A 27,003-nucleotide genomic window follows, 5' to 3' on the forward strand; every position below is an offset into this window, starting at 1 on the left:
AAACAAAAGCGTGAGTGAGAACGTTAAAAGAGACGTGTGAGAGTAACTTTATCACCACATCAGAGGCAGCCGAGCAGAAACCCCTCGGACCACCACCCTGCTACGCACACACACGCACACACACACACACACACATGGGTAAGTTCATAAATATTTACCTTATTTTTATTTCAGTCTGGCAGGAGAGGTGCAGTGTGAGGTGCTTGTGTGTTTGTGTGTTGGTGATTAATGACTTTATAATATACACTAATAATAATAATAATAATAATAATAATAATGGAACTGTGAATATTGAGATTGAGTAGAACTCTATGAACTCTATTTCTCCACTGTACAAAGAACCAGAAACTTTAGCACTAGGAAAGTGGTGGAAAGTTCCGTACTGAAAGGTCCAGTTTGGTGCTTTTTGGAGATCAAGATCTGTACAAACTGGACCTAATGGTACCTGAGAGAGTTCTCTGTCTGTAGATTTCCTGACTCTTTCAAATGAAGATAACTGTTGTTATTAAGTGCAACAGAACGTAAACTAGAACAATACATGGGTTTATCTATTAATACTTTCAGAATTAGAACTTTGTGACAAGTTTGCTGAGATCAGATAAACTAGTTAACAAGCCAATGTTAACACCATATTTAACAGCCAAAATATTTAAGATTACAATCAGAGAAATTGTAGACAATCGTGTGAGTGCATGAAAAAAGATCATTTAAAATCATTGTGAGTTTTGGGAATTTCCCTTTAAGCAAGGGGATGTTACAGGTGTTGAGTACACGTATGTGATTGTTAGGGGTGTCGAGTAGACATGCATGTGTTTGTCAGGGGTGTTGAGTAACAAGTATGTGTTTGTTAGGGGAGTTGAGTACATATTTATGTGTTTGTTAGGGGTGTTGAGTAGATGTGTATGTGTTTTAGCGGTGTTGAGTTGAAGTGTAAGTGTTTGTTAGGGGTGTTGGGTAGATGTGTGTGTGTGTGTTTGATAGTGTTGGGTACACATGTATTTGTTTGTTAGGGGTGTTGGGTACACATGGATGTGTTTGTTAAGGGTGTTGAGGACATATTTAGGTGTTTGTTAGGGGTGTTGAGTAGATGTGTATGTGTTTGTTAGGGGTGTTGAGTAAACATGTATGTGTTTGATAGGGTTGTTGATTAGATGTGTATGTGATTGTTAGGGTTGTTGGAAAGACGTGCATGTGTTTGTTAGGGATGTTGACTACACATACATGTGTTTGGTATGGGTGTTGAGTACAGATGTATGTGCTTGTTAGGTGTGTTAGGTAGAAGTGTATGTGTTTGTTAGGGCTGTTGAGTAGATGTGTATGTGTTTGTTAGGGCTGTTTGAAAGACGTGCATGTGTTTGTTAGCGGTGTTGAGTAGATGTGTATGTGTTTGTTAGGGGTGTTCGATTGATGTGAATGTTTTATTGGGGGTGTTGGGTAGACCTGTATGTGTTTGTTATGGGTGTTGAGTAGATATGTATGTGTTTGTTAGATGTGTTAAGTAGATGTGTATGTGGTTTTTAGTGGTGTTGAGGTGAAGTTTATGTGTTTGTTAGGGGAGTTGGGTAGATGTGTATGTGTTTGTTATGGGTGTTGAGTAGATATGTATGTATGTGTTAGGAGTGTTGAGTAGATGTGTATGTGTTTGTTAGGGGTGTTGAGTACACATGTATGTGTTTGTTAGGGGAGTTGGGTACACATGGATGTGTTTGTTAAGGGTGTTGCGTAGACATGCATGTGTTTTGTTAGAGGTGTTGAGTAGATGTGTATGTGTTTGTTAGGAGGTGTTGAGTAGATGTGTATGTGTTTGATAAGGTTGTTGATTAGATGTGTGTGTGTGTTTGTTAGGGGTGTTGAGTTGAAGTGTCTGTGTTTGTTAGGAGGTGTTGAGTAGATGTGTATGTGTTTGATAAGGTTGTTGATTAGATGTGTGTGTGTGTTTGTTAGGGGTGTTGAGTTGAAGTGTCTGTGTTTGTTAGGGGTGTTGGGTACACATGTATTTGTTAGGGGTGTTGGGTAGACATGAAAGTGTTTATTAAGGGTGTTGAGTACGCAATTTTGTGTCTGTTAGGGGTGTTGATTAGATCTGTATGTGTTTGTTAGGGATGTCGAGTAGACGTGTATGTGTTTGATAGGGTTGTTGAGCAGATGTCTATGTGTTTGTTAGGGGTGTTGGGTAGACGTGTATGTGTTTGTTATGGGTGTTGAGTAGATATGTATGTGTTTGTTAGGGGTGTTGAGTAGATGTGTATGTGGTTTTTAGTGGTGTTGAGGTGAAGTGTAAGTGTTTGTTAGGGGTGTTGGATTTATGTGCATGTGTTTGTTAGGGGTGTTGGGTAGACAAGTATTCATTTGTTAGGGGTGTTGGGTAGACATGGATGTATTTGTTAGGGGTGTTGAGCAGACATGTATGTGTTTGTTAGGGTTGTTGAGGACATGTATGTGTTAGTGGTGTTTAGTAGATGTGTGTGTGTTTGTTGGGGGGTGTTGAGTACACATGTATGTGTTTGTTAGGGGAGTTGGGTAGACATGTATGTGCTTGTTAGGGGTGTTGAGTAGACATGTATGTGTTTTGTTAGAGGTGTTGAGTAGATGTGTATGTGTTTGTTAGGACTATTGAGTCAATGAGTATGTATTTTTTAGGGGTGTTGAGTTGAAGTGTATATGTTTGTTAGGGGTGTTGGGTAGACGTGTATGTGTTAGGGTTGTTGAGTAGATGTGTATGTGTTTGATAGGGTTGTTGATTAGATGTGTTTGTGTTTGTTAGGGGTGTTGAGTTGAAGTGTATGTGTTTGATAGGGGTGTTGGGTACACATGTATTTGTTTGTTAGGGGTGTTGGGTAGACATGAATGTGTTTATTAAGGGTGTTGAGTACACATTTTTGTGTCTGTTGGGGTGTTGATTAGATGTGTATTTGTTTGTTAGGGATGTTGAGTAGATGTGTATGTGTTTGATAGGGTTGTTGAGTAGATGTCTATGTGTTTGTTAGGAGTGTTGGATAGATGTGTATGTGTTTGTTAGGCGTGTTAAGGTGAAGTGTATGTGTTTGTTAGGAGTGTTGGATTGATGTGTATGTGTTTGGTAGAGGTGTTGGATTGATGTGTATGCGTTTGTTAAGGGTGTTGAGTACACATTTATGGGTTTGTTAGGGGTGTTTAGCAGACATGCATCTGTTTGATAGGGTTGTTGAGTAGATGTCTGTGTTTGTTAGGGGTGTTGAGTAGATGTGTATGTGTTTTTAGCAGTGTTGAGTTGAAGTGTATATGTTTGTTATGGGTGTTGGGTACACATGTATTTGTTTGCTGGGGAGTTGGGTAGACATAGATGTGTTTGTTAGGGGTGTTGAGTACACATTTATGTGTTTGTTAGAGGTGTTGAGTAGATGTGTATGTGTTTGATAGGGTTGTTGAGTAGATGTGTATGTGTTTATTAGGAGTGTTGGGTAGACGTGCATGTGTTTGTTAGGGGAGTTAAGTTGAAGTGTATGTGTTTGTTAAAGGTGTTGGGTACAAGTGTATGTGTTTGTTAGCGGTGTTGAGTAGATGTGTATGTGTTTGTTAGGGGTATTGAGTAGATATGTATGTGTTTGTTAGGGATGTTGAGTACACATGTATGTGTTTGTTAGGGATGTTGAACACACGTATGTGTTTGTTAGGTGTGTTGAGTAGATGAGTATGTGTTTGCTAGTGGTGTTGGGTAGATGTGTATGTTTGTTAACAGTGTTAAGTTGAAGTGTATTTGTTAAGGGTGTTGGATTCATAAATCTATATGTTTTTGTTAGAAGTGTTCGATTGATGTGTATTGTTTTATTATGGGTGTTGGGTAGATATGTATGTGTTTGTTATGGGTGTTGAGCAGACGTATCTGTGTTTGTTAGGGGTGTTAAGTAGATGTGTTTGTGTTTTTCAGTGGTGGTGAGTTGAAGTCTATGTGTTTCTTAGGGGTGTTGGGTAGACATGTTTGTGTTAGGGGTGTTGAGTAGACATTTATGTGTTTGTTAGGGGTGTTCAGGACACGTATGTGTTTGTTTGGGGTGTTTGGTAGACATGTATGTGTTTGTTAGGGGTGTTGACTTGATGTGTATGTTTTTGATAGGACTGTTGAGTAGATGAGTGTGTTTTTTAGCAGTGTTGAGTTGAAGTGTATATGTTTGTTAGGGGTGTTGGGTAGACGTGTATGTGTTAGGGTGTTGAGTAGATATGTATGTGTTTGTTAGGGGTGTTGGGTAGACGTGTATGTGTTTGTCAGTGTTGTTCGATAGACATGTATGTGTTTGTTAGGGGTGTTGAGTAGATGTGTATGTGTTTATTAAAGGTGTTGCAATGACGTGTACATGTTTGGTGGGTGTTAGGTAGATGTGTTTATGAGGGGTGTTGATTACACATGTATGTCACTGTTAAGGGTATTGGGTACACATGTATATCTTTGGTAGGTTTGTTGGGTAGATGTGTATGTCTTTGCTATTGGTATTGAATTGATATGTATGTGTTTTTAGTGGTGTTGAGTTGAAGTGTGTTTTTTAGGGGGGTTGAATTGAAGTGTGTGTGTTTGTTAGTGGTGTTGGGTAGACATATATTTGTATGTTGTGGTGTTGAGTAGAGATGTATGTATTTATTAAAGGTGTTGAGTAGGTGTGTATGTGTTACTGGTGTTGGATAGAGGTGCATAAGGTTGTTAGTGGGGTTGGGCAGATGTGTATGTGTTTGTTAGGTGTATTGAGTAGATGTGTATGTGTTTGTCAGTGGTGTTGAGTAGACGTGTATTTGTTTATTAGAGATGTTAAGTAGATGTGTATGTGTTTGTTGCGGGTGTTTGGTTGATGTGTATGTGTTTGTTAGAGGTGTTGAATAGACATGTATTTGTTTGATAGGGGTGTTGATTAGATGTGTATGTGTTTGTTAGGGTGTTGAGTAGATGTGTTTGTGTTCATTAGCGTTGTTGGGTAGATGTGTATGTGTTTGCTATTAGTGTTGGGTAGACATGTATATATTTGTTATGGGTGGTGAGTAGACATGTATTTATTTGTTAGAGGTGTTGAGAAGATGTGTCTGTGTTTGTTAGGGGTGTTGAGTATATGTCTATATGTTTGTTAGCGGTGTTGAGTAGACATGTATGTGTTTGTTAGCGGTGTTGGGCAGGCATGTATGTGTTTGTTAGGCATGTTGAGTAGATGTGTATGTGTTTGTTAGGGATGTTGAGTACACTTGTATGTGTTTGTTAACGGTGTTGGGTAGACGTGTATGTGTTTTTAGCGGTGTTGGGTAGATGTGTCTGTCTTTGTTAGTGGTGTTGTGTAGTCAAGTCAAGTCAAATTTATTTGTATAGCGCTTTTTACAACTGATGTTGTCACAAAGCAGCTTCACAGAAATCCACTAAACACAAAGTTTTAACATGAAATGTAAATCCTCCAAGTGAGCAAGCCAGGAAAAACTCCCTCAGAGCTGAGGAAGAAACCTTGGGAGGAACCAAGGCTCACATGCGGGGACCCATCTTCCTCTGGTCCTCTGGTGTAGATGTGTACATGTTTGTTAGCGGTGTTGAGTAGATGTGTATGTGTTTGTTAGTGGTGTTGTGTAGACATGTTTGTGTTTTTAGTGGTGTTGTTTGGACATGTATGTGTTTGTTAGTGGTGTTGGGTAGACGTATGTGTTTGTTAGCCGTGTTGTTTAGACATTTATGTGTTTGTTAGTGTTTTGGGTAGACGTGTATGTGTTTGTTACTGGTGTGGGGTAGATGTGTATTTGTTAGTGGTGTTGACTAGACGTGTATGTGTTTTTTAGTGGTGTTGGGTAGATGTGTCTGTGTTCGTTAGCGGTGTTGGGTAGACGTATATGCGTTTGTTAGCTGTGTTGGGTAGACATGTATGTGTTTGTTATTAGTGTTGTTTAGACAGGTATTTGTTTGTTAGTGGTGTTGGGTAGACGTGTATTTGTTAGTGGTGTTGAGTAGAGGTGTATGTGTTTTTTAGTGGTGTTGGGTAGATGTGTCTGTTCGTTAGTGGTGTTGGGTAGAATGCATGTTTGTTAGTGTGTGCGAGTGTGTGTGTGTGAGTGAGTGTGTGTGTGTGTGTGTGTGTGTGTGAGTGAGTGTGTGTGTGAATGTGTGTGTGTGTGAGTGAGTGAGCGTGTGAGTGTGTGTGTGTGTGTGTGTGTGTGTGAGTGAGTGTGTATGTGTGTGTATGTGTGTGTGTGTGTGTGTGTGTGTGTGAGTGTGTGAGTGAGTGTGTATGTGTGTGTGTGTGTGTGTGTGTGTGTGAGAGAGAGTGTGTGTGTGTGAGTGATTGTGTTTTTGTGTGTGTATGGGTGTGTGTTTTGTGAGTGGTGTTGGGTAGATATGTATGTGTTTGTTAGCGGTGTTGTGTAGATGTTTGAGGGCTCTTCACCTCAGAAGCTCCTGCTCAGGGTCACATCAGTTCCACTCTTCGCTCCTCCCTCTCTCGTTCTCCCTCTCTCGCTCTTCCTCTCTTGTTCTTGCTCTCTCGTTCTCCCTCTCTCACCTTTTCTCTGATCAGCAGTAGCAGCTGCTCAGGCTATATTTACATATCATTTGCATAGATCTGCATTGATATGTAGAGCTCGGCTGCTGCTGCTGCTGGAATGTGCGAGATGTTTAATATTTGAGTGTTAATCATTAATGTGGTTTGGAAATTCTGTGCTGTGGATGAGATTAGAGCTCAGAGATCAGTGGGTTCCATTCTAAGGAACTGTCCTGACGTGGAACATTCTGTTCTCGTATGAAATGCTCTGTTTCATAGGATCCTTTCATGGGGGGCTCCAGTTGTCCTGCAGGAGCAGTTTATTTATTCTGTTTGTACAGAAATGAAGACAGTAAATCACTGACTTTCAACTAATGAGCACAAGTTAACATTACAGTCCACAAACCTGCAGCTGCGTCTGCCTTCAGTAGAGAGAGAGAGAGAGAGAGAGAGAGAGAGAGAGAGAGATAGACAGAGATTAAAGAAATATAAGAAAAAAAAACAGAGAGAAAGAAAAACTGAAACAGACAAAAAGGAGAAAAAGAAATACAAATAGAGAAAGGGAGAAATAAAGAGTGAATGAAAGGAATAAAAAGTAGAAAGAGAGAAAGAATTCTTCAGAAATAGAGAGAGAAAAGGGGTAAATAAACAGAGAGAGGGAGAAAGAGAAAAGAGAAAAACAGCAGAAAATCATGGTGAGATTTTGACTTAATTTCTAGTCAAACAGACTTTCAGGATGAGACGTTCGTTATTTAGCAGAATCACACGTTTTGAAAGAAAAGGGCTAAATCTGATCTCAGCTGTGTGAGTCAGTGAGTCACCCTTTATTCCAGCTTCCATTCTGTTCAGGAGACTCACTTTCAGTTCCTCAAAGAATCTGCAGACACGCCTCCAAAGTTCAGTCTTAGAAGCTGGTTGATCATTTTCTGAAGTAATCAAACACATTCAGTGGTGTTGAGGTCTGGACTCTGGGGTGGTCAGTCCATCGTTCAGCTTCTTTGTTTGATGTGTCCGTCTCCTTTTCTCAGTGAGGTTCTTCTTGACAGCTACACATCCTTTCAGACCCACAGCGCTGAGTCGTCTTCTCACAGTGGAAGGATGGACAGAAACACCTGTGGATGTTTTCAGATCTGATCAGCTTGATTTTCTCCTCTCTCTCAGAGATGAAAGCTTTCAGTGCTGTTTATCTGATAGGGGCAGTTTTGGGGTCGACCAGCTCTTCCAGGTGGTTGTTAGGAGACACATTTTCTCTGGTGTTTTTAATCAGTTTTAAACTCCAGTTTTGGAAACGTCAGTTATTTTTTCTTAATTTTTCTGCTTCCTTTTGCATTTGGATTATTTTATATCTAATCTCCTCACAAACATCTCCTGAAAAATGAAAGACTTTGACTCAATGGCTGATTTTACTGTAAATTAAATGAATGACATGATGACATTAGTGGTAAGTCCTGCTGTGACCTTGACCCTATTTTGACCCCACCCCGCCTGACCTGCTGGTGCCAGTGTGAGCTGTGCTGAGGCGCTGACGTATCCGTGTGTATGTGTGAGTGGGGGTTGGGGTGGGGGTGGAGGGTGTAGTGCTGTTCTTGGTGGTTTTGTTTGAGGAGCTACACTGGCTGCCTTTGTATCTGCAGCTGAAACAAAAGCCATTGTAGATCACACACTGAGGCTTTTTACTGTCCACAAGAAAGAAATAGACACAGCCCAAGGGGTGGTTGGGGGGGAGAGAGGGAGCGAGGGAGAGAGGGATGGAGAGGGAGGTGTAGAGCTGAGTGATGAGTGAGTGGGCGAGATTTCAGAAGTAAAGAGTGTGTTTTTTTTCTCCTTGAGGTGGAACAGCACCTTTAGGCTCTCGGACACTTTCACGTTTTTCAGCGTCAGCGTTTTTAAGGAGAACAGTCCTCCTGAAACCGCAACTTTTCTAGTTTTTCTTCAGTCCAAAACATTTGACCCAACCTGAAACGATCTCTTCTCTGGAGGGTGTTCTTTTTTTCTAGATTTTTTTCAACTGGAAATTACTGCTTTTCTAGAGTGTTTTCAACCAGATGTTTTTTTTTCTAGAAATTGTGTGACTTAAAATTTTATTTTCTTGATATTTTTTCAAGAATCTCTTTGGCCCCCCAAAGATACCTCTCTTTTAGAGAGCGATACTCCAGATCCAGCCCTCTAGATCCCCAGCCGAGCTGACTCTAGAAGTTTCTCCAGTGCTTGGACCCCGCATCATTGCAGCAGATGTTTCCAGTGAAGCAGCCGTGGCTGTGTAAAGCTCTAGGTGCAGCATTGGCCTCTGCTAGCTTAACACCAGCAGCATCAGCAGCTCTCTCGCACTGACCTACTTACGCACACGGCATTCTGGGATTTGGAGTCTTTCTGGATGCTATCGCTGTGCTTGCTGTCGGATGCTGGTTTCGCTTTGGTTTGTTTGCACCTGAGTGCAGAAGTTTGAACTTAGACTGCTTTATTTTTGGTGCTGATGTTTGATGATAGAATTGTGTTCTTGATTGGCTGTTCTGAGCTGTGTTAGGCTGTGATTGGCTGATGCTTTGCTCTTTTTTACTAACTGATTCAGTTACAAATAATGCAAAATTGAAATTTGTTTTTGACGTGCAAAAACATGTTTTTGACCAACTAACTAAACATGTTTGTTTAAGTTTGTTTACTTGTTTATGAATGTGTTAGCATGTTTGTTTACTGAAAGTGTTAGTGTGAGTATGACTTTGCTTCAGGTTTAAAAATATTTAGGTTTGTAATGAGTCTTAAATTCAATAAATATTGCTTAATAGTATTTTTAATTAGCTTAGCACGAATGCTCTGTGGGGTCAGGTTATGGGTTAAAACGTATGATACAGTTTAAATGTGTATGTGTAGCATAGCACATAGGCAGTAGTTAGCGTGTAGCTGGTAAAGTAGCGCTGATCATCCAGATGTGTGTGTGTATAGTGTGTGCGGTGTGTGCGGTGTGGGTGTTGATCTGTTACTCGCCCACAGGTTGCTATGACTGCTGTGTGCGTTGCCTTGGCGCCGTGCCCTATGCCAGCCTGGCTGCCACGCTGCTGTGTTATGCGGGCGTGGCACTGTTCTGCGCCGGCGGGCACCAGGCGCTCACTCACACCGACACGCTCGTCCAGATGCACTTTGCCCGCACGCTGCAGGACTACATGGTGCTAGCGGACTTGTGAGTGTGTCTCTGATCCAAACACAACACATTCCAATCAATCAATCAATCAATCAATCAATCAATCAATCACATACTCCAATCCCATAATGTATTGGTTAACCCTTAAAAGTCTAAAGTGTAATTCAAAAATTACAATCTTATTTAAAAGGACATGATGCGCATTTTTATATCTGCATTAACATCTGTGAGCATTTTCTTTCTTAAATGTAATGATTGTTATCAAATATTTTAATTTCCTGTTTCAGTTATTAAACTGTGCTGGTCTGGTTGCTCCATCTGACTGACTGGTTGAGCCGCCTGACTTTTCAGACTAATTTCAAATTAAACAGGATCTACTTAGACACCCGTACAAACCTTTGTCCTTCAACTTGAGTTTATACTCACATTTTTCAAATAAATAAACTTTATTATAATAATTCCACATTTTCATGGTTCTCCTGAGGTCAGAACCCAAGTTCATTTGGTCTGAACCCAAATGAACTCAAACATCACATTTTTAATAAATTTATGACCTTGGCATTGCACCAGGAAGATCACTTGGGGTCTTCTTTTCAACCCTCTGTTGTAAAAACGTCAAAATAAAAGTCCTTTGTTTCTTGTTGAGCCACCTGACATTTGAGGAAAAAAGAAATTGTGGACAAAAGTTTTCAGTGAGTCGAGCGCTTTTAAAGTTGCCTTATTTTGCAACATGTTCTTTTGTTTTTTTTTCATGTTTTCAAACACAAAATTATGCCAGATTATTTTATTTAGAATTTTACAACTAAATTACCAATTTTTGATAATTAACTTAATCAACACATATAGTTGGACAGTTGCAGCACCTGACATTTTTAGACTTCTGCAGGCAAAAAGAAATTAAAATGAATTTTATATGGATGCACTGAAAATTGTTTACATAAAAGATTTATTAGTGAACAATTTGATAAATGGCATATATTTATTGAATTGTTTGGGTGTGGAAGTCAACTGTAGCCCTGCCAGCCAGAACGCTGTTGACCAAAGTACACTTCCTCTCGGAGAGAATTCCACACATTACTCACTTCCTCATAACTTACTGCATGGAAAGATGGAGATTCAGTACTGGTTTAATGCTACTTAAAGTAAGGCATGTTTGTTTGTTTAGCACATTTCATACACAAAAGCAATTCAGTATGCTTGACATTCACATTTATATATTTACATTTATATGTTTGATTTAGTTATTAAGTTATAAATAAACACACATCATGTCAGGGGAACTGAAAAAACAACATACCGTCTTTTAGCCTGTTTAGCCTGACGTCTGTTAGCCTGTTTAGCCTGACGTCTGTTAGCCTGTTTAGCCTGCAATCTTTTAGCCTGTTTAGCCTGCCTTCTTTTAGCCTGTTTAGCCTGCCTTCTTTTAGCCTGTTTAGCCTGACGTCTTTTAGCCTGTTTAGCCTGCCTTCTTTTAGCCTGTTTAGCCTGATGTCTTTTAGCCTGTTTAGCCTGACGTCTTTTAGCCTGTTTAGCCTGCCTTCTTTTAGCTTGTTTAGCCTGCCGTCTGTTAGCCTGTTTAGCCTGACGTCTGTTAGCCTGTTTAGCCTGCTATCTTTTAGCCTGTTTAGCCTGCCTTCTTTTAGCCTGTTTAGCCTGCCTTCTTTTAGCCTGTTTAGCCTGACGTCTTTTAGCCTGTTTAGCCTGCCTTTTTAGCCTGTTTAGCCTGATGTCTTTTAGCCTGTTTAGCCTGACGTCTGTTAGCCTGTTTAGCCTGACGTCTGTTAGCCTGTTTAGCCTGCAATCTTTTAGCCTGTTTAGCCTGCCTTCTTTTAGCCTGTTTAGCCTGCCTTCTTTTAGCCTGTTTAGCCTGACGTCTTTTAGCCTGTTTAGCCTGCCTCTTTAGCCTGTTTAGCCTGATGTCTTTTAGCCTGTTTAGCCTGACGTCTTTTAGCCTGTTTAGCCTGCCTTCTTTTAGCTTGTTTAGCCTGCCGTCTGTTAGCCTGTTTAGCCTGACGTCTGTTAGCCTGTTTAGCCTGCTATCTTTTAGCCTGTTTAGCCTGCCTTCTTTTAGCCTGTTTAGCCTGCCTTCTTTTAGCCTGTTTAGCCTGACGTCTTTTAGCCTGTTTAGCCTGCCTTCTTTTAGCCTGTTTAGCCTGATGTCTTTTAGCCTGTTTAGCCTGACGTCTGTTAGCCTGTTTAGCCTGCCGTCTTTTAGCCTGTTTAGTCTGTTATCTTTTAGCCTGTTTAGCCTGCCTCTTTTAGCCTGTTTAGCCTGATGTCTTTTAGCCTGTTTAGCCTGCCGTCTTTTTGCCTGTTTAGTCTGCCATCTTTTAGCATGTTTAGTCTGCTAGCCTGTTTAGCCTGATGTCTTTTAGCCTGTTTAGCCTGATGTCTTTTAGCCTGTTTAGTCTGCCTTCTTTTAGCCTGTTTAGCCTGACGTCTTTTAGCTTGTTTAGCCTGACGTCTTTTAGCCTGTTTAGTCTGCCGTCTTTTAGCCTGTTTAGCCTGACGTCTTTTAGTCTGTTTAGCCTGACGTCTTTTAGCCTGTTTAGCCTAGCTGTCTTTTAGCCTGTTTAGCCTGCCGTCTTTTAGCCGGTTTAGTCTGCCGTCTTTTAGCCTGTTTAGCCTGCCGTCTTTTAACCTGTTTAGTCTGACGTATTTTAGCCTGTTTAGCCTGCCGTCTTTTAGCCTGTTTAGTCTGACGTCTTTTAGCCTGTTTAGCCTGATGTCTTTTAGCCTGTTTAGCCTGACGTCTTTTAGCCTGTTTAGCCTGACGTCTTTTAGCTTGTTTAGTCTGTTATCTTTTAGCCTGTTTAGTCTGCCATCTTTTAGCCTGTTTAGCCTGCCGTCTTTTAGCCTGTTTAGCCTGGCTGTCTTTCAGCCTGTTTAGCCTGACGTCTTTTAGCCTGTTTAGCCTGCCATCTTTTAGCCTGTTTAGTCTGCCGTCTTTTAGCCTGTTTAGCCTGCCGTCTTTTAGCCTGTTTAGCCTGACGTCTTTTAGCCTGTTTAGCCTGGCTGTCTTTCAGCCTGTTTAGCCTGACGTCTTTTAGCCTGTTTAGCCTGACTTCTTTTAGCCTGTTTAGTCTGCCGTCTTTTAGCCTGTTTAGACTGCCGTCTTTTAGCCTGTTTAGCCTGCCGTCTTTTAGCCTGTTTAGCCTGGCTGTCTTTCAGCCTGTTTAGCCTGACGTCTTTTAGCCTGTTTAGTCTGACATCTTTTAGCCTGTTTAGCCTGCCTTCTTTTAGCCTGTTTAGCCTGACATCTTTTAGCCTGTTTAGCCTGACGTCTTTTAGCCTGTTTAGCCTGCCATCTTTAAGCCTGTTTAGTCTGCCGTCTTTTAGCCTGTTTAGCCTGACGTCTTTTAGCCTGTTTAGCCTGCCATCTTTAAGCCTGTTTAGTCTGCCGTCTTTTAGCCTGTTTAGCCTGACGTCTTTTAGCCTGTTTAGCCTGCCGTCTGTTAGCCTGTTTAGCCTGCCGTCTTTTAGCCTGTTTAGCCTGACTTCTGTTAGCCTGTTTAGCCTGCCGTCTTTTAGCCTGTTTAGTCTGTTTGCCTGTTTAGCCTGTTTAGCCTGCCTTCTTTTAGCCTGTTTAGTCTGCCGTCTTTTAGCCTGTTTAGTCTGCCGTCTTTTAGCCTGTTTAGCCTGACGTCTTTTAGCTTGTTTAGCCTGCCTCTTTTAGCCTGTTTAGCCTGACGTCTGTTAGCCTGTTTAGCCTGCCGTCTGTTAGCCTGTTTAGCCTGCCATCTTTTAGCCTGTTTAGCCTGACGTCTGTTTGCCTGTTTAGCCTGCCGTCTTTTAGCCTGTTTAGTCTGCCATCTTTTAGCCTGTTTAGTCTGCCATCTTTTAGCATGTTGAGTCTGCTAGCCTGTTTAGCCTGATGTCTTTTAGCCTGTTTAGCCTAGCTGTCTTTTAGGCTGTTTAGCCTGATGTCTTTTAGCCTGTTTAGTCTGCCTTCTTTTTGCCTGTTTAGCCTGCCGTCTTTAAGCCTGTTTAGTCTGCCGTCTTTTAGCCTGTTTAGCCTGACGTCTTTTAGCCTGTTTAGCCTGCCATCTTTAGCCTGTTTAGTCTGCCGTCTTTTAGCCTGTTTAGCCTGACGTCTTTTAGCCTGTTTAGCCTGCCGTCTGTTAGCCTGTTTAGCCTGCCGTCTTTTAGCCTGTTTAGCCTGACGTATGTTAGCCTGTTTAGCCTGCCGTCTTTTAGCCTGTTTAGTCTGTTTGCCTGTTTAGCCTGTTTAGCCTGCCTTCTTTTAGCCTGTTTAGTCTGCCGTCTTTTAGCCTGTTTAGCCTGCCGTCGTTTAGCCTGTTTAGTCTGCCGTCTTTTAGCCTGTTTAGCCTGACGTCTTTTAGCCTGTTTAGCCTGACTTCTTTAAGCCTGTTTAGTCTGCCGTCTTTTAGCCTGTTTAGCCTGACGTCTTTTAGCCTGTTTAGCCTGCCGTCTGTTAGCCTGTTTAGCCTGCCGTCTTTTAGCCTGTTTAGCCTGACGTATGTTAGCCTGTTTAGCCTGCCGTCTTTTAGCCTGTTTAGTCTGTTTGCCTGTTTAGCCTGTTTAGCCTGCCTTCTTTTAGCCTGTTTAGTCTGCCGTCTTTTAGCCTGTTTAGCCTGCCGTCGTTTAGCCTGTTTAGTCTGCCGTCTTTTAGCCTGTTTAGCCTGACATCTTTTAGCCTGTTTAGCCTGACTTCTTTTAGCCTGTTTAGTCTGACGTCTTTTAGCCTGTTTAGCCTGATGTCTTTTAGCCTGTTTAGCCTGCCGTCTTTTAGCCTGTTTAGCCTGCCGTCTTTTAGCCTGTTTAGTCTGTTTGCTGTTTAGCCTGTTAGCCTGCCTTCTTTTAGCCTGTTTAGTCTGCCGTCTTTTAGCCTGTTTAGTCTGCCGTCTTTTAGCCTGTTTAGCCTGACATCTTTTAGCTTGTTTAGCCTGCCTTCTTTTAGCCTGTTTAGCCTGACGTCTCTTAGCCTGTTTAGCCTGCGTCTGTTAGCCTGTTTAGCCTGCCATCTTTTAGCCTGTTTAGCCTGACGTCTGTTTGCCTGTTTAGCCTGCCGTCTTTTAGCCTGTTTAGTCTGCCATCTTTTAGCCTGTTTAGTCTGCCATCTTTTAGCCTGTTTAGTCTGCTAGCCTGTTTAGCCTGATGTCTTTTAGCCTGTTTAGCCTAGCTGTCTTTTAGCCTGTTTAGCCTGATGTCTTTTAGCCTGTTTAGTCTGCCTTCTTTTAGCCTGTTTAGCCTGCCGTCTTTTAGCCTGTTTAGCCTGGCTGTCTTTCAGCCTGTTTAGCCTGACGTCTTTTAGCCTGTTTAGTCTGCCGTCTTTTAGCCTGTTTAGTCTGACATCTTTTAGCCTGTTTAGCCTGCTGTCTTTTAGCCTGTTTAGCCTGACTTCTTTTAGCCTGTTTAGTCTGACGTCTTTTAGCCTGTTTAGCCTGATGTCTTTAGCCTGTTTAGACTGCCGTCTTTTAGCCTGTTTAGCCTGACGTCTTTTAGCTTGTTTAGTCTGTTATCTTTTAGCCTGTTTAGCCTGCCTTCTTTTAGCCTGTTTAGCCTGACATCTTTTAGCATGTTTAGCCTGACGTCTTTTAGCCTGTTTAGTCTGCCGTCTTTTAGCCTGTTTAGCCTGCCTTCTTTTAGCCTGTTTAGCCTGACATCTTTTAGGCTGTTTAGCCTGCCTTCTTTTAGCCTGTTTAGCCTGCCGTCTGTTAGCCTGTTTAGCCTGCCATCTTTAAGCCTGTTTAGTCTGCCATCTTTTAGCCTGTTTAGCCTGACGTCTTTTAGCCTGTTTAGCCTGCCATCTTTTAAGCCTGTTTAGTCTGCGTCTTTTAGCCTGTTTAGCCTGACGTCTTTTAGCCTGTTTAGCCTGCCATCTGTTAGCCTGTTTAGCCTGACGTCTTTTAGCCTGTTTAGCCTGACGTCTGTTAGCCTGTTTAGCCTGCCGTCTTTAGCCTGTTTAGTCTGTGCCTTTTAGCCTGTTTAGCCTGCCTTCTTTTAGCCTGTTTAGTCTGCCGTCTTTTAGCCTGTTTAGCCTGCCGTCTTTTAGCCTGTTTAGTCTGCCGTCTTTTAGCCTGTTTAGCCTGACGTCTTTTAGCTTGTTTAGCCTGCCGTCTTTAGCCTGTTTAGCCTGACGTCTCTTAGCCTGTTTAGCCTGCCGTCTGTTAGCCTGTTTAGCCTGCCATCTTTTAGCCTGTTTAGCCTGACGTCTGTTTGCCTGTTTAGCCTGCCGTCTTTTAGCCTGTTTAGTCTGCCATCTTTTAGCCTGTTTAGTCTGCCATCTTTTAGCATGTTTAGTCTGCTAGCCTGTTTAGCCTGATGTCTTTTAGCCTGTTTAGCCTAGCTGTCTTTTAGCCTGTTTAGCCTGATGTCTTTTAGCCTGTTTAGTCTGCCTTCTTTTAGCCTGTTTAGGCTGCCGTCTTTTAGCCTGTTTAGCCTGGCTGTCTTTCAGCCTGTTTAGCCTGACGTCTTTTAGCCTGTTTAGCCTGCCGTCTTTTAGCCTGTTTAGTCTGACATCTTTTAGCCTGTTTAGCCTGCTGTCTTTTAGCCTGTTTAGCCTGACTTCTTTTAGCCTGTTTAGTCTGACGTCTTTTAGCCTGTTTAGCCTGATGTCTTTTAGCCTGTTTAGACTGCCGTCTTTTAGCCTGTTTAGCCTGACGTCTTTTAGCTAGTTCAGTCTGTTATCTTTTAGCCTGTTTAGCCTGCCTTCTTTTAGCCTGTTTAGCCTGACATCTTTTAGCATGTTTAGCCTGACGTCTTTTAGCCTGTTTAGTCTGCCGTCTTTTAGCCTGTTTAGCCTGCCATCTTTTAGCCTGTTTAGCCTGACATCTTTTAGGCTGTTTAGCCTGACATCTTTTAGCCTGTTTAGCCTGCCGTCTTTTAGCCTGTTTAGTCTGCCGTCTTTAAGCCTGTTTAGCCTGCCATCTTTTAGCCTGTTTAGCCTGACGTCTTTTAGCCTGTTTAGCCTGCCATCTTTAAGCCTGTTTAGTCTGCCGTCTTTTAGCCTGTTTAGCCTGACGTCTTTTAGCCTGTTTAGCCTGCCATCTGTTAGCCTGTTTAGCCTGACGTCTTTTAGCCTGTTTAGCCTGACGTCTGTTAGCCTGTTTAGCCTGACGTCTTTTAGCCTGTTTAGCCTGGCTGTCTTTTAGCCTGTTTAGCCTGCCATCTTTTAGCCTGTTTAGTCTGCCGTCTTTTAGCCTGTTTAGCCTGCCGTCTTTTAGCCTGTTTAGTCTGCCGTCTTTTAGCCTGTTTAGCCTGACATCTTTTAGCCTGTTTAGCCTGACTTCTTTTAGCCTGTTTAGTCTGACGTCTTTTAGCCTGTTTAGCCTGATGTCTTTTAGCCTGTTTAGCCTGCCGTCTTTTAGCCTGTTTAGCCTGCCGTCTTTTAGCCTGTTTAGTCTGTTTGCCTGTTTAGCCTGTCTTCTTTTAGCCTGTTTAGTCTGCCGTCTTTTAGCCTGTTTAGTCTGCCGTCTTTTAGCCTGTTTAGCCTGACGTCTTTTAGCTTGTTTAGCCTGCCTTCTTTTAGCCTGTTTAGCCTGACGTCTGTTAGCCTGTTTAGCCTGCCGTCTGTTAGCCTGTTTAGCCTGCCATCTTTTAGCCTGTTTAGCCTGACGTCTGTTTGCCTGTTTAGCCTGCCGTCTTTTAGCCTGTTTAGTCTGCCATCTTTTAGCCTGTTTAGTCTGCCATCTTTTAGCATGTTTAGTCTGCTAGCCTGTTTAGCCTGATGTCTTTTAGCCTGTTTAGCCTAGCTGTCTTTTAGCCTGTTTAGCCTGACGTCTTTTAGCCTGTTTAGTCTGCCTTCTTTTAGCCTGTTTAGCCTGCCGTCTTTTAGCCTGTTTAGCCTGCTGTCTTTCAGCCTGTTTAGCCTGACGTCTTTTAGCCTGTTTAGTCTGCCGTCTTTTAGCCTGTTTAGTCTGACATCTTTTAGCCTGTTTAGCCTGCTGTCTTTTAGCCTGTTTAGCCTGACTTCTTTTAGCCTGTTTAGTCTGACGTCTTTTAGCCTGTTTAGCCTGATGTCTTTTAGCCTGTTTAGACTGCCGTCTTTTAGCCTGTTTAGCCTGACGTCTTTTAGCTTGTTTAGTCTGTTATCTTTTAGCCTGTTTAGCCTGCCTTCTTTTAGCCTGTTTAGCCTGACATCTTTTAGCCTGTTTAGCCTGACATCTTTTTGCCTGTTTAGGCTGACATCTTTTAGGCTGTTTAGCCTGCCGTCTTTTAGCATGTTTAGTCTGCCGTCTTTCAGCCTGTTTAGCCTGCCTTCTTTTAGCCTGTTTAGCCTGACATCTTTTAGGCTGTTTAGCCTGCCGTCTTTTAGCCTGTTTAGTCTGACATCTTTTTGCCTGTTTAGCCTGACGTCTTTTAGGCTGTTTAGCCTGCCGTCTTTTAGCCTGTTTAGTCTGCCGTCTTTCAGCCTGTTTAGCCTGACATCTTTCAGGCTGTTTAGCCTGCCGTCTTTTAGCATGTTTAGTCTGCCATCTTTCAGCCTGTTTAGCCTGTCTTCTTTTAGCCTGTTTAGCCTGACGTCTTTTAGCCTGTTTAGCCTGCCGTCTTTTAGCCTGTTTAGCCTGACGTCTTTTAGCCTGTTTAGCCTGCCATCTTTTAGCCTGTTTAGTCTGCCGTCTTTTAGCCTGTTTAGCCTGACGTCTTTTAGCCTGTTTAGTCTGCCATCTTTAAGCCTGTTTAGTCTGCCGTCTTCTTTTAGCCTGTTTAGCCTGACGTCTTTTAGCCTGTTTAGCCTGCCGTCTGTTAGCCTGTTTAGCCTGCCGTCTTTTAGCCTGTTTAGCCTGACGTCTGTTAGCCTGTTTAGCCTGCCGTCTTTTAGCCTGTTTAGTCTGTTTGCCTGTTTAGCCTGTTTAGCCTGCCTTCTTTTAGCCTGTTTAGTCTGCCGTCTTTTAGCCTGTTTAGTCTGCCGTCTTTTAGCCTTTTTAGCCTGACGTCTTTTAGCTTGTTTAGCCTGCCTTCTTTTAGCCTGTTTAGCCTGACGTCTGTTAGCCTGTTTAGCCTGCCGTCTGTTAGCCTGTTTAGCCTGCCATCTTTTAGCCTGTTTAGCCTGACGTCTGTTTGCCTGTTTAGCCTGCCGTCTTTTAGCCTGTTTAGTCTGCCATCTTTTAGCCTGTTTAGTCTGCCATCTTTTAGCATGTTTAGTCTGACGTCTTTTAGCCTGTTTAGTCTGACGTCTTTTAGCCTGTTTAGCCTGCCGTCTTTTAGCCTGTTTAGCCTAGCTGTCTTTTAGCCTGTTTAGCCTGATGTCTTTTAGCCTGTTTAGTCTGCCATCTTTAAGCCTGTTTAGTCTGCCGTCTTCTTTTAGCCTGTTTAGCCTGCCGTCTTTTAGCCTGTTTAGCCTGCCGTCTGTTAGCCTGTTTAGCCTGCCGTCTTTTAGCCTGTTTAGCCTGACGTCTGTTAGCCTGTTTAGCCTGCCGTCTTTTAGCCTGTTTAGTCTGACGTCTTTTAGCCTGTTTAGCCTGCCGTCTTTTAGCCTGTTTAGCCTAGCTGTCTTTTAGCCTGTTTAGCCTGACGTCTTTTAGCCTGTTTAGTCTGCCATCTTTAAGCCTGTTTAGTCTGCCGTCTTCTTTTAGCCTGTTTAGCCTGCCATCTTTTAGCCTGTTTAGTCTGCCGTCTTTTAGCCTGTTTAGCCTGCCGTCATTTAGCCTGTTTAGTCTGCCATCTTTTAGCCTGTTTAGCCTGACATCTTTTAGCCTGTTTAGCCTGACTTCTTTTAGCCTGTTTAGTCTGACGTCTTTTAACCTGTTTAGCCTGATGTCTTTTAGCCTGTTTAGACTGCCGTCTTTTAGCCTGTTTAGCCTGCCGTCTTTTAGCCTGTTTAGTCTGTTTGCCTGTTTAGCCTGTTTAGCCTGCCTTCTTTTAGCCTGTTTAGTCTGCCATCTTTTAGCCTGTTTAGTCTGCCATCTTTTAGCATGTTTAGTTTGCTAGCCTGTTTAGCCTGATGTCTTTTAGCCTGTTTAGCCTAGCTGTCTTTTAGCCTGTTTAGCCTGATGTCTTTTAGCCTGTTTAGTCTGCCTTCTTTTAGCCTGTTTAGCCTGCCGTCTTTTAGCCTGTTTAGCCTGGCTGTCTTTCAGCCTGTTTAGCCTGACGTCTTTTAGCCTGTTTAGTCTGCCGTCTTTTAGCCTGTTTAGTCTGACATCTTTTAGCCTGTTTAGCCTGCTGTCTTTTAGCCTGTTTAGCCTGACTTCTTTTAGCCTGTTTAGTCTGACGTCTTTTAGCCTGTTTAGCCTGATGTCTTTTAGCCTGTTTAGACTGCCGTCTTTTAGCCTGTTTAGCCTGACGTCTTTTAGCTTGTTTAGTCTGTTATCTTTTAGCCTGTTTAGCCTGCCTTCTTTTAGCCTGTTTAGCCTGACATCTTTTAGCATGTTTAGCCTGACGTCTTTTAGCCTGTTTAGTCTGCCGTCTTTTAGCCTGTTTAGTCTGCCATCTTTTATCCTGTTTAGCCTGACATCTTTTTGCCTGTTTAGGCTGACATCTTTTAGGCTGTTTAGCCTGCCGTCTTTTAGCATGTTTAGTCTGCCGTCTTTTAGCCTGTTTAGCCTGATGTCTTTTAGCATGTTTAGTCTGACATCTTTTAGCCTGCTTAGTCTGACATCTTTTAGCCTGTTTAGCCTGCTGTCTTTTAGCCTGTTTAGCCTGACGTCTTTTAGCTTGTTTAGTCTGTTATCTTTTAGCCTGTTTAGCCTGCCGTCTTTTAGCCTGTTTAGCCTGACGTCTTTTAGCCTGTTTAGCCTGCCGTCTTTTAGCCTGTTTAGCCTGCCTTCTTTTAGCCTGTTTAGCCTGACGTCTTTTAGCCTGTTTAGCCTGCCGTCTTTTAGCATGTTTAGTCTGCCTTCTTTTAGCCTGTTTAGCTTGACGTCTTTTAGTCTACTTGTTAAGAAAATTCAAGTCCTCAGCTTCTCAGTTTAAATAGAACTGGGTTCTAACCTCATTGAGTTGTTGACATGGGCAGAATGAGTTCAGTAGTTTTTAGAACAGAATTCAGTTATTATGAGGAGCTCATAGCTGTGTGTATATTGGCTCAGAACATGACTCAATCAAATAGTGTTACCATAGTGCTAATTTTACAGTTTTCTATTGATTTTCTCAGCGTTTTTGTGCAGTGATGGCTGGTGTGTCGTTATGTGTGAGCTCTGTTTTTCATGACACAAAATAATCTTGAACCTGTTATGGTCCTTTATATTACCACCCTGCTAATTAGAAGATGATGAGGATAATTAGAAGATAATTACATGATAATAAGAAACCTTTAGCCACAGAATGTATGTCTGCTAACTCAGCTGCTGTTGGTTACATTCAGATCGTGGCATATTGGCCAGTTTTAGGTCAACACAAATCAACACTAACGCTAAAATCCAGGTTGCGCCACCTGTGAAAAATATGAGCTAGTTTATTAGCAGTTGAGCTAGCTGGCTAGCTATTTGCTAGCATGAATGCCACACTTAAAACATGGTTCTTCCAGCGTTCTTCAATAATAATAACCATGTTTATTCAATTAGCACCTTTCATGCATTAAAATGCAGCTCAAAGTGCTTCACAATAAAAGTGACAGAGAAAAATGAGCAAAAAAGACAAAACAAACAATAAAAAAATCCAACAAATGAAAGTAATAAGTCGTATAAATAAAATAAAACCATTTCAACAAAGAATCAAAAAATGAAAGGAATAAATCAAAAGAAGAGATAAAATTAATAAGTGAACAAAAAGCATGTTGTCAGTTTTAAACTTGATAAAAAATGAATGTTTTAAATTGTTGATCAAAACGTTCATGGTCAAGATAATGGTTCTATTTAGAACCATGAACACTCAAAGAACCCATTACATGCTTTAACAGTAACTGATGGAGAATGTGTTGTGTATGGTTCTATACTTCACCAAAAAGGGTTCTTCTGTTGTTCTATTGTATATTGTTACAAAGTCAAGCTTGTAACAATAAAAGAACCCTTTTAGGTGAAATATAGAACCATTTTCAAAAAGGTTCTATATAGAACCATTTGCAGCACATTCTCCATCAATCTGAGGAATGTTTTCTCCATGCAAAGAACCATTAAAACATGCAACTGATTCTTTGAATGTTCATGGTTCTGCATAAAATCATTCTCTTTAATGAAGAACCCTTGTAGAACCATCTTTTAAGAGCAGCAGTGCGGTTCTACGGCAGTAATGAGCACTGCTGGTATTAAACTTAACTAAAGCTAATTAAACGTACTGTTCTGTCAGCGGTTCCCGGATATTGGTAGACAGATGTTTCAGCACAATGTTCAAACAGAAATTGCTATTTTGTAAAGCGTTGTGCGCTGAAGCTGATATCATACTGTGACCATGATAACAGGGGATTTACATAGTGGGTGATCTTATTTATGTATATTTTAAAAACGTAGAAATGAACATTTCAGTACTTTGTTGGGAAAATAATAATATATGCACAGCAAAAATGATTTCTTGCCAAGTGAAATTATCTTAAATCTACTCAATATGAAATATATCTCATTTTGAGATACTGGCAGAGAATTAAGATGGTTTCAAGCATGTTTGTTACAATAAGCAAACTTATTTGCCAATATAGCCGGACAATTTCACTTAACACAACATAAAATTAAGCAGAAAACAAGCAGAAACCTCTGGAAATAAGTTAAATAATCGAATAATATTCCTACAATCATCTAATAATAAGATATATTATTAGATCCGTTCAGTGCCAGGACATAATTTTTTGGAGTGTAAATATATTTAACTTTAATATATTATTCAGCAAACAGTATTTAATGGTTTAAATCACACATTATGTCTGCAGAATTTGTCACTGGTTATTGTTTTTATGTGTATTTGCATCAAAGATTTATAAAAGTTTGCTTTATTTTCAGTATTAAATATTTCCAGTATGTGATCTACGGCCTGGCGTCCTTCTTCTTCCTGTACGGGATTCTGCTGCTGGCTGAGGGTTTCTACACCACCAGCGCCGTCAAACAAACCTTCGGAGAGTTTCGCAGCACCCAGTGCAGCCGCTGCCTCAGCCTCACCGTGAGTGTTTACACAGCTGGACAGAGCCGAAAACATTTAATATACAAAACTACAGTATTAATTCATATGAAAAGCCCTGCATGGAAATGACCATAATCAGAGCACATGAACATCTGGTTGGATTCCAATCAATTAATTATCCCTATACCATTCCCCTCTACAGGCTCCGCCCATAAATGTGCTCTTGACACCCATTAAACCCAAAAAAATCTGACTCAGTTTATATCACAATACCTACATTTAGAGTCGGTTATTCATTCAACCTAATGAGAAACTGTAGAACAGACTCAGTTTATATCACAATACCTACATTTAGAGTCGGTTATTCATTCAACCTAATGAGAAACTGTAGAACAGACTCAGTTTATATCACAATACCTACATTTAGAGTCAGCTATTCATTCAACCTAATGAGAAACTGTAGAACAGACTGAGTTTATATCACAATACCTACATTTAGAGTCAGTTATTCATTCAGCCTAATGAGAAACTGTAGAACAGAGTCAGTTTATATCACAATACCTACATTTAGAGTCGGTTATTCATTCAGCCTAATGAGAAACTGTAGAACAGACTGAGTTTATATCACAATACCTACATTTAGAGTCAGTTATTCATTCAGCCTAATGAGAAACTGTAGAACAGAGTCAGTTTATATCACAATACCTACATTTAGAGTCGGTTATTCATTCAGCCTAATGAGAAACTGTAGAACAGACTGAGTTTATATCACAATACCTACATTTAGAGTCGGCTATTCATTCAACCTAATGAGAAACTGTAGAACAGAGTCAGTTTATATCACAATACCTACCTGTAGAGTGACTGTCCAGGTGGGTGTATATACAGTTTGTCAGTAGGTGAAATAGTTCTGTAAAGCTCAGCAGCGTCTATGTCAGAAGGTGTTTGTGGGCGTGGCCTGGAGAGGCTGAGTGTTCGCTGTGTCTCTATGATGTTGTTTGTTCTGTCTCTGTAGTTCATCATCGTGACGTACGTGTTGGCGATCATTTGGCTGGTCGTCTTCGCGTTCGCTGCGATTCCCGTCTACTTCCTGTACAACATGGCCGAAACGTGTCACACAGTCAACATCCTGTCTGAGACGACCACCAGCCTGAGTCAGCATGGATGGGTCTGCATCGACGCTCGGCAGTTCGGTACGAACACGCGGGATTTTACTCCCGTAAACCCCGAAGACCATCACACACCTCAGTTCCTCACAACGACATTACATTAATAATAATAATAATAATAATAATAATAATTAATATCAAATACTACATAAATACTACATTACACCGTAATCATTCACAGTAGTTGATGTGAAGTTAATAGTGAGGCTGAACAGTTCAGAGAAGTTACTGATTAACAAATATGAAGATGATTTATAATAACAAGACATAGTATTGAGGAAACGCAGCACTGTTTCTGATCATTGTGTGTGTCTGTCTGTGTGTGTGTGTCTGTGTGTGTGTGTGTGTGTGTGTGTGTGTGCACAGGACTGCTACCCTGGAGTGCTACACCCGGTAAAGTGTGTGGAATGACAATGGCCAGCATCTGTAAAACCCCAGAGGTACAAACACACACACACACACACACACACACACACACACACACACACACGCACACACACACACACACCTTAGTTCAGATGGATTCTAATGAGGGTCACTGATGATCGTTAAAGATTTTTCTGCTGTTTTATATTAAAACCACAAATACAAACGTACTGAGACTTTAATGAGTTCAGACCTGATTTTAGACTGGAGTTTTAAAATGTACTGAAACTGAGCTGCACTGACGGCTATGACTTCATTATTTCATCAGTCTGTCTGTCTGTCTGCCTGTCTGTCTGTCTGTCTGTCTGTTTTCAGTTCTATGTGACCTATGATTTCTACATCGCTGCATTTGCTGGAGCAGGAATCACTCTTCTTGCTCTGGTGAGTGACCTTTCACCTCTCAGCTCTCACATGGACTCTCTGCTCCTGTGCACTTACCCTCTCTCTCTCTCTCTCTCTCTCTGTCTCTCTCTCTCTCTCTTTCTCTGTCTCTCTCTCTCTATCTCTCTCTGCCTCTCTCTCTCTCTCTCTCTCCCTCTCTCTATCTCTCTCTCCCTTTCTCTCTCTCTCTGTCTTCTCTCCATCTCTCTCTCCCTCTCTCTGTCTCCCCCCCTCTCTATATATCTCTCTCTCCCTTTCTCTCTCTCTGTCTCTCTCTCTCTCTCTTTCTCTCTCTCTATGTTTCCTCTCTCTCTCTCTGTGTTTCTCTCTTCCTCTCTCTCTCTCTCCCTTTCTCTCTCTCTGTCTCTGTCTCTCTCTCTGTCTCTCTCTCTGTCTCTCTCTCTCTCTGTCTCTCTCTCTCCCCCTTTCTCTCTCTCTCTCTCTCTCCCCCTTTCTCTCTCTCTCTGTCTGTGTTTCTCTCTTCCTTTCTGTCTCTAACTCTCTCTCTAACTCTCTCTCTCTCTCTCTCTCTGTAGGTGCTCTATATTGTAGCCACCACCTATAACTATGCCGTCCTGAGGTTTCTGGGCAGGAAGGGGATCCGTTGCTAGATGCAGTCTTGCTAGGAGCAGTGTTGCTAGGCGCAGTGTTGCTAGGCAACTTTTCTCCTCTCTGATGTGCACTGCTGTGCTTGCTGTTGCGTTGTCACGGCGACCGGGCCCATGGGGGAATTGCTGAAGAGTGTCATGAAGCCCTCTGTCTGGAAAACACACACCCACTTACAAACAAACAAACAAACGAGACAACAAGGAAACACATGTAACAGCAGGTAACAGGAGAAAGATCTAAACACCTACTAAACAGAGTGAATCAGCGGCTGTAATCACCGCTAAACTCTAACGAGTCTCACGCGCTTCATTTACAGTTCTTATATTAGAAATTCTGAAATTAAACCTCGTCTGCAGAGTTTATATTTCAGCCTCTGCGAATCATCTGTACGCGTTTGAAGAGCATCAATGTGGAGAATTTTTTCAATGTTGTTTTTGTGTGTTTCTGCTTTGATTGTCAGAACTGATAAACATTAACAGCACTTTCACTAAAACACAGTTTACACTCACACAGACTCACTGGCTCCGATTCACTAAACGCCACAGAAAAAAATCTGAATGAACTGAACTGAATTTAGTCTAATTGAGTTGATTTGAGTTGTACTGAACTGAATTTATTCAAACTGATCTGAACTGAGTTGAGTTGATTTGAGTTGAACTGAACTGTGTTGAACTAAAATGAAATAAACTGAATGAAATTGAACTGAATTGAATTGAATTGAATTGAATTGAGTTGAGTTGAACTGAACTTAACAGAATTAAATTGAACTGAATTGAATGGAACAGAATAGAGTTAAACTGAATCAAATTAAAGTGATAAATTTCACACAGTTTCAATCATATTTCGCATGTAAAATTAACCAGATGAATAAATACATAATAAATGAATAAAGAAACACATAAATGTAAATAATCAGCCATCACAGCTGATTGGTCCATTCAGTGTGGGGGTGGGGGGGGCTGTTGGGGGCGGAGCTGCTCTTCTGGTTCCTCTTTATCGTTTCATCACTGCTTTTCTCCTTCAAACGTCCTTCATCATCACTCCATTCTCCGAGATCCTTAATATCAGACAGCTAATTCTACATCACTCTCTCTCCCTCTGTCTCTCTCTCCACCTCTCACTCTTTTCATCTGTCTCTCTCTCTTTTCTCTCTTTCTCTGTATCTTTTCATCTTTCACTCTCTTTTCTCTCCTTTTTCTGTCCATAAGTTTGATTTATCAAATAATCTCTGTTGGTTCTAAAGGAGAACCGGTTCTCCATACTCTGATTCAATTATATAAAGATGCTTTAATATTTGTCTATTTTATCTATATTATCTGAAGTAAACAAATTAAATGTGATTAACTTTGACTGAAAGTGTTTCTGCTCTCATATCGTTTACATACAATTACATTGTGTGTGTGTGTGTGTCTGTGTGTGTGTGTGTGTGTGTGTGTGTGTGTCTGTGTGTGTGTGTCTGTGTGTGTGTGTGTGTGTGTGTGTGTGTGTGTGTGTGTGTGTGTGTGTGTGTGTGTGTGTCTGTGTGTTTGGAGAATCTCTTCAACAACGGTGCTACAAACAAACAAACAGACTAATTTATTGCTGTTCTGCACATTTTATGATAAAGATGTAACGTAAAATAACGTGATGTATGAAATGTGAGTGTCAGTAACGCTGCAGTCGGCTTGTGTATCATTACACATTAAACTAATTTTCTTTAATGAAACTGTTTATTTGCATTTTTTGGCGTATATTACATTAAAAGTCTTTTTTACATTTATTTCTGATCTGATGTGAATCCTTTGATGTAATCATATCTGTCAGACACGAGAGGACGCCTTTGAGCAATAGAGTGCTTCTATGCAGCTCCTGTAGAAAATCG

General features: G+C 41.4%; 1 protein-coding gene across 2 annotated transcripts; it reads left to right on the forward strand.

Moving 5' to 3' along the window:
• plp1b (proteolipid protein 1b) lies at positions 1–26,847 on the forward strand. 2 transcript variants are annotated; one of them, XM_036580368.1, is made up of 8 exons: positions 1–138; positions 8,579–8,745; positions 9,462–9,648; positions 22,440–22,596; positions 23,573–23,750; positions 24,093–24,166; positions 24,468–24,533; positions 25,070–26,847. In XM_036580368.1, the coding sequence occupies exons 2-8, from the start codon at positions 8,706–8,708 to the stop codon at positions 25,142–25,144; spliced, it is 777 nt and encodes a 258-aa protein (XP_036436261.1). In that variant the 5' UTR covers positions 1–138; positions 8,579–8,705; the 3' UTR covers positions 25,145–26,847. The 2 variants fall into 2 exon arrangements, with proteins under 2 accessions (XP_036436261.1, XP_036436262.1); XM_036580369.1 differs by lacking the exon at positions 8,579–8,745.
• Positions 26,848–27,003: the final 156 nt, after the last annotated feature.

This window comes from Colossoma macropomum, unplaced genomic scaffold, assembly GCF_904425465.1.
Source record: "Colossoma macropomum unplaced genomic scaffold, Colossoma_macropomum, whole genome shotgun sequence".
Taxonomy (NCBI): Eukaryota; Metazoa; Chordata; class Actinopteri; order Characiformes; family Serrasalmidae; genus Colossoma; species Colossoma macropomum.

Excerpts from the sequence above, each read along its gene's own strand:
- plp1b (XM_036580368.1), top strand. The coding sequence starts at position 8,706 with ATGTTTCCAGTGAAGCAGCCGTGGCTGTGTAAAGCTCTAG. Across the intron at positions 23,751-24,092 it reads CATCGACGCTCGGCAGTTCG|GACTGCTACCCTGGAGTGCT; the intron begins GTACGAACACGC and ends GTGTGTGCACAG. Across the intron at positions 24,167-24,467 it reads GCATCTGTAAAACCCCAGAG|TTCTATGTGACCTATGATTT; the intron begins GTACAAACACAC and ends GTCTGTTTTCAG.